The following is a 7,099-nucleotide window of genomic DNA, read 5'->3' on the forward strand; positions in this document are numbered from 1 at the left end:
GAATGGAGACTGACTCAACTGACCTCCATTCACAAAACCTTCACATGATCCTATCACACAGAGGACAATGCAAATCAGCCTTTTGTTGCACACTGTGGTCACTACTTACCCACAAACCACAGTCCCTTACCATCAATGTGAATGACATCCCCAGCACACGTCACTCATTTCTTTTAGAAAGGAGATGGGATGTTAATTTACAGTGCCGATGAGCTTTAGAGTGAAGTCTTTCTGTGGTTATGGGCTAAATTACAAACCTCTTAATTCAAATTAAACCACATTTGTGATGTCAAAAATGGCTTTTAATCTTGGCACACTAGCTGTAAGACATTCTGTCTCGTTCATGATGAATGTGCTGAGGTGTAAATGAGCAATCAGTGTGAATAGCCCACACACAGAGAAGGTAATGAATGAATAACTATATAAATAACGACACTTCTTCGATCACATGTAGTTCCCTGCAGTTCCCCTCAGCTCAATGGGATGTTTTAGCGTCTTAAAGCTCAATGTTTTGGTTTTAATCGCCTGCAACTTGACTGTTTTGGTTCACTCTCACTGCTACTTTTCCGCCACTGTACCACCTGCCCAGCACCAAACGACAGACAAAGTTAGCAACTACCATGTGATCACAGCGGAGCATTTAGCAGCTAAAGAAACAGATATGTCTCTCTGGAGTTGGTAGAGACCAAAAACAGTGCTAAAAACAGAGAAAATATTGTACTTAAATTTGCCAGCTGGACAGAAACATAACTCCAGCTGTTTGCTAACAAATCTCTCTATCTACAGTATACAACAAGACCTTTTCCAACTAAGACGCATTAGTCACAGGCTTAACATCATCTCTCAAGCGATTGAAGTTTAACACATTTCCATTTAGACACAGGAAATCTGCATTGTGCTCTGACAAAGTTTTGGGAAATGAGTAATGGCCATCTGGGAATGAATGGATTTAGCTTGGAAATAACCTCTAATAATACACATAGACACCCACACAATCGACTTTCATCAAAGCCTCTGCAACAAATGGGGCCATTTTTCGTCAAACCCTGGAAAACACACACCAACCAGGCTGCTATTTGAGAAAGTAAACAACAACAAAGCGAAAAGAACAGCCTCATTGTTCTTTCTTTCATTCTTTGTGAGACCCTTCCCGTAGCACAGGAGACCCCACCTCTGGTGTAGATGGAGGAGGAACTCGCAGGGAGAAAGTCATCTCGCGAAAGATCTGTCTCTCCATTCTTGAAAATGTCTCCTTTATCATTTCCCATGTGTGTACATTGAGGAAACAAGAGTGAATCAGCAGCAAATACAGAGGTGCATACTGTGGAGAAATATGGGAGTCAGCTGGTGGGACACCAGATGGATGCACTCACACACACACACACACCACCCCCTGCTCTTTTTAGAAGGAGCCTCGTCTCCACAGTGACTGAAGACAAAAAAAGAGGCCCTGGCACAGCTGGTCTCTTGCAACAGAGAGGGAGAAAAAAAATAGAGGATGAGTGCTCAGATGTACAGACAGGACAGAGGGTGAGGAGGAGTGAGAGACGAGCGTAAGCAGCAGTGAAAGAGTCAATTTGGGAAGTGGTGGAGGCGGCGGAGTAGGGTGGGGGAGCTGGAAGGAGAGAGAGGGAGGGTGAAAGAGGGGAGGAGGGAGGAGGCACATATACTCCCTGAGAACAGGAGTTAGTCAAAGTGGAGAAAGTGAACACACACCACAGGAGGAACAGTTGCAGTCACACAGAACTGGCCGTTAATCTGCCGAAAGAGTCGAGTTACCCTCAGACATTCAGTGCTGGTCTCAGTCTGAAGTGGAGCAGGCTAATTAGATGAGGAGCCTGAGACCAGCAGGCACCACAAACAAGAAAAACGAATGAGAGGAGTAAGGAGAGGGGGAGGGTGAAAACAAGAAGAGGGAGCAGAGGTCTGTGAAACATCGTGAGGACGTTTTTGTGTACAACAAAGTTTGGTTCCTCTCACACAGAGGAGTTTACTAGTGGAAACACTGACGCTTTCGTGGTGAAGTTGCACACATTCACTAGAGAGGTAAGAGCCTGTTTTTGCTTTTTACTTCCCTTTTTCGCAGATATATATATATGGCAACTTATGCCACCTTCATTGCATGATCAAGGGCTTTATATATTTTTTTACTTGTCAATATGCAGACGTTGAAGTACAGCAAGTAAAGAAAAACAGCAAACTTATTTACACTAACTCCAACAAGACGTCATTGTCTTTATTAAGATTTCAGTAGCCTTTTTTGGTGTCTTGTTGTGTTCTGTCACTGATGAAACATGATGTGGGGGAGCAGTGCACGGACAAAAGCAATAGGAGATAACAGTGTAGAGAGAGCCAGCAGCAGAGGTTAGACATTCTTTAGACAAACTCTGGCAGGTGGTTGAGACTGGAGATCAGCTGGAGGGTTGTTCAGGAAACCAAGAATGTGCAGCATGTAGCCACGGACAAATGTACATATACAGTAGGTGCATGCATATACAGCTGTGCAGCTTTGAGGAAATATTGGACAGTTATTAGTATATTCAATTTGGATTTTAAAAATGTATATCCAGTGGACCTGTTTCCGCACTACATGTGAGGACATTTGATTCCTCCTGTGAGAGCTGCAAACTTATGTTTCAGGTCTCAACCAAAATATTGCGACAGTCTGTCAACCACAAAAGAAAAAACAAACAAACTCATCAGTCAACTTATTTGTGTCACACACATGCTTCCTGAACTGACAGATAACATCGAACAGCTAAATTATGTTTTGCCTCACTTACAGTCTGTATTTACTGCCTGTATGCTAATATACGTGTTTACATTTATTCTGTACATCCATCTATTGATCTGTTAGTGTCCTCTGCACACACACTGAGAAAGGGAGGCTATAGTACAGTATAAGTGTAGTAGTCTATGGTTTAATGAACTGTCCTTGTAAAACTTAATCCGTCCTAAAAAAAACTATTCAAAAAAAGTTTTATCAAATGTTGCCTAGCAACACAAGCGGCAGGAATTCTGAGGTACAGTAACTGTATTCTGATATTTAGCTAAAAAAAAAAACGAGATTACTATTTAGTTAAGTAAGTGAACAGCTGGTATTTTTTAAACACTCAGTTACATATTGCACTTTGTTGACAAGTGTCCGTGGTATAAGCGTGTAGAAGGCTATCCGTGTTGTGTCAGGTGAGTGAGAGAGCTAAAACATATAAAACGCTAGCCAAACAGATTTAACGTTACTTATACGTTTTCCCTGAGCTGTTTACAATTGAAAAATGTCTATTTTGATGAGCCGACGTCTTGGTGATTTGGTTTGTTTGTTCCACATAACTAAACGATAACGTACAGTCGCTAAATAAAATCATGATGGAGCCCTTGAAAAACCCCTGAACTCCTGCTAAACCATTAGCGCTGCATAGTAGCAGTGCTGCCATCTCAGCCTTTGACTGTTAACTTACTTAGTAGAGTTCACATGACTTATGTTTATGCTACATCTAAATTCGTGTATTATCAGTGCTGGAAAGTAACTAAGTACATTTACTAAAGTACTGTACGTAAGTACAATTTTGAGGTAACTTACTCGTAGTTTACTTGAGTATTTTCATTTGATGCTACTTTGTACTTCCACTCCACGACATTTCAGAGGGAAATATTCTAAACTTTGTACTCCACTACATTTATTTGACAGCTTTAGTTACTTTTCAGATGAAGATTTAACACAATGGATAATATAATAAGCTTTTAAAATACTTTTTGGATTTTGACGTCTTACAAAAAGCAGTGTGTAGTCGGGGTCACATTTCACATGTCTATGAGTTGTTAACAGCTCCACCAAATAGTGATTTTTCCCTCTAAACTTCTCACATGCTTTCATTTCAATAAATGTTCAAATGATCCAATATTTCACAAAAAAAATCAAAGATTAGAGAAAAAGTCCAAAAACTGAAAACAGATTAGTGTATCAGAACTTTGTTTTTTCTTCTTTCCTCTCCCATTAATCATCTCACGACCCCTCAGATTTATCTGGTGACCCTTTGGAGGGGCCCGACCCCTAGTTTGGGAACCACTTGAAGTAACTAACTGTATTTAAAGTAGTTGAAATTAGCTCCATCTAACACTGATGCTTCAGTATTAATAATGTAATGATGTCATATACACTCACCGGTGACTTTATTAGTATCATGTAGGTTAAAACATGCTCTTAACCTACATGATACCAAAAAAATACCAGCATTGGTATGACACGTACTAAAGAACACCTTGTTCCATTTTGTTAATTAATAATTAAAAGGCAAGATCTTAAGAACATACCCTTCTTTTGTTAGAGTGTATTCACAGTCACAACATATGAAACACTAGACTCATTAATCAGATCAGTTCCTAAGTTTATCATTAAGACGCACATCCATTCAGAGTTGATCTTTGATGACCGGCTGTCTTCAATGTCCTGTTCTGTCTCCATGTCACAGCACAAGGACACATCTAGTATCAAGCTGTGGAAGCTCACCCACACACAGCTGTGCCAGTGATGATGACAGGCCTCAGTCTTGAAATGCCAGGCCTTAAATAGTCTGCCTTGTTTATAATTAAACTGAACACTCAGGACGCGGCCTCCTGTGTGTGGATACAAATGTAACCATGGTAGAGCAAGGAACCACACACAATGTAGACACACGGTGCATCTAAACACACCTACACACAGGAAGACAATCAGCGGGCTAATTAGAAGTGCTGATATGTAATGAGTGAGTGCTTAAAAAGCTCAGAGTATTTAAGGATAAAGGGTATATATGCTCACCAGGCTTGGGGGGGTAATTGCAGGGTAGGAATATAAAATTGCACAGTAGATTCAGTAGTCAAGGGTGGAGCTGAAGATGAAAATAACTTTTTTTTTTTACATTCAGAGCATCTTTCCACGAGGCACTCTCATTCAATCTCTGTATCATCTTGCCTTTGTCTTTTTCAGGTGAAGCGCTTTCCCTTCCCGAAAAGAAAAACCCCAAAACATATTTCTCCTTTGTGTGACCTGCGTCTGAGCGTCAGCATGGATATGAGAGAGGAGGTTCTGGATATTCTTGAGAAGGTGTGGATCAAACTGCAGGATCTCCCACAAGCCAGTCCACTGGAGCTGGGAGCCTTCTTTGTGCTCATTCTGTTTGTTGGTGAGTTTTTCTCTCTTAACTTTAAGACAAACAGGAATTCATTGATGTTTATAGGATATATAGACAGGAATCCTGAAAGTGAGCTGTTAACAGAAGCAGGGTTATTATAAATACTGAGGTGACAAGTCCCTCCACCACCCTCAGAAAAAAATGACCATATACCAAAAACAACATCTCAGATTAGAAGTATTCGGATATTATTTTCATATTTTATTTGTTCAGTTTTACTTCCTAAAAAATATTTCCCCATATGTAGTTTTACAAAGCCTTTATGTGTTTATTATTTTGTTGGATTAAAAGTGGTCAAATTCAAACCTGCATTAGTTTATTTTTTGGCCACATGGGGGCAGCAGAACAATCTTCTTCTGCATGACATCTTCTCACGTTACGGTGAACGTGTCGGCACACAGCTGCTTATTTACACACTCAGCAAACCCAATTCAACATTATCATTCATTTGGAGTTGTGTTTCTGCCCACAGGGTAAATGAAAGTCCAGCGTTCCCTCTCTATTGTGCTGTGGTTTAAAGCTCCACTAACTCCCGAGTGGAATATCTGGTTCTCTAGCAGCCAGATGTTCCTCTATATTCATCAGCTAGTTGCTAACTTTGTCTGCCTGTTGTTTGGTACTTGACAGTGTGTCATTTGATACATTGCTGATATAAAAATACTGATGAATGCAGCTTTAAACATGATGAAGTCTAAACACTTACACCCCCACCCTGTGTCTTCTGTCTGCCCTCCCATCTCCTTTCTCTCCTTCCAGCCACCTTTCTCTTCATGATCGCGCTGTCCTGCGTCCACTGCTGCTGCTGCGGGAAGCCGAAATACCAGGCCGCCAGAGTACAGCCTCTAGAGACCATGTTAGGTTGAGACAGAGACCAGATTCTACCAGTACGTAAATACAACCTCCTTCATCCTTCCTTCCATCCTTCCCATAAACACCCACGTGACGCAAAAAGGCCTGTAAATGGAAATGCTCCTTTTCAGAGTCATCGATTTTTTGGAGGCAATCATCAAATGAGATGCATAAAGGGAAGGATGGGGACACATTTCCATGACATTTCCAGCACCGGGATAAAGACTGAATCAACATCCAGAGAGCCACGTCACTGGAATCCATATGAGAGTGGCACGACTCATCAAGATTCAATACGGACCAGGACAATGAAAACACTGTGTGCTCTTTCCAAGAACAAAAAGCTTCATGCTTGCAGAGGAGCCATGGATGAAAAGATACAGTAAGAAAGCTAATTGAATGTTGCAGTGACTCCATTAATTACAAAAGTTAATGGTTTCATATCCTGCTGATATTCATCAGGAATGTGAAAAACAACACAGACATTCCCACTCATGTATGTATATACAGTGTACATCTTTTCAATTGAAACTAGCTGGTGTAAAAAGACAGAGCGCCCTCTGCTGGCCCACTGAGAATTGTTTTTTAAAAATTGTGCCAATGAAAAATATGAGATATGCTTATTATACTGTAATATAGTGTGTTTTATTGTTATTAATACTGTTCCTGTTCTTTTTATTACTGAAGCAATGCAGTGTTGCATTTGTGGATGCGACTGAAGCTGTATGGTTGTACGTTTGGTTGTTCTTACTTGTGTAAAGGTAATAAATGTTGAATATATTTTAAAAAAACAAACTTGCTTTTTCTTTTTATATGATCATCACTATATGTCGAGGTAATACATGTATTCCAATGATTCCAATGAATATGATTTGTTATAAATTACATCAGTAACACACTGCACTATTGTATGCACACTTTATTATCAAGTTTCTACTTTGCCTCCACAGGTCAATATTTTGAGTAAACATTAACCAGGAGCTGCTGCTGTTACTTTGCCGTGCCCACACAAAGCAAATTGCGGTCACCTGGAAAGTAGGATTGGAGCCACAGGAGTCTGGATTTACTCTGAGTGTCTC

General features: G+C 40.4%; 1 protein-coding gene across 2 annotated transcripts; it reads left to right on the forward strand.

Annotated features, from left to right (window-relative positions):
- The first annotated feature begins 2,931 nt into the window (after nt 1–2,931).
- Nucleotides 2,932–6,701, forward strand: smim5 (small integral membrane protein 5). 2 transcript variants are annotated; one of them, XM_044337742.1, is made up of 4 exons: nt 2,933–3,023; nt 4,967–5,162; nt 5,928–6,055; nt 6,152–6,701. In XM_044337742.1, the coding sequence occupies exons 1-3, from the start codon at nt 2,988–2,990 to the stop codon at nt 6,032–6,034; spliced, it is 339 nt and encodes a 112-aa protein (XP_044193677.1). In that variant the 5' UTR covers nt 2,933–2,987; the 3' UTR covers nt 6,035–6,055; nt 6,152–6,701. The 2 variants fall into 2 exon arrangements, with proteins under 2 accessions (XP_044193678.1, XP_044193677.1); XM_044337743.1 differs by having other exon boundaries at nt 2,932–3,023; nt 5,928–6,616.
- Nucleotides 6,702–7,099: the final 398 nt, after the last annotated feature.

The sequence above is a fragment of the Thunnus albacares genome, chromosome 20 (genome assembly GCF_914725855.1).
Source record: "Thunnus albacares chromosome 20, fThuAlb1.1, whole genome shotgun sequence".
Taxonomy (NCBI): domain Eukaryota; kingdom Metazoa; phylum Chordata; class Actinopteri; order Scombriformes; family Scombridae; genus Thunnus; species Thunnus albacares.

Bases quoted from the DNA above. Each gene is read 5' to 3' on its own strand.
- smim5 (XM_044337743.1), top strand. From the start codon at position 2,988: ATGTTGCCTAGCAACACAAGCGGCAGGAATTCTGAG. The intron at 3,024-4,966 runs GTACAGTAACTG...TGTCTTTTTCAG, and splicing joins CAAGCGGCAGGAATTCTGAG to GTGAAGCGCTTTCCCTTCCC. The intron at 5,163-5,927 runs GTGAGTTTTTCT...CTCTCCTTCCAG, and splicing joins TGTGCTCATTCTGTTTGTTG to CCACCTTTCTCTTCATGATC.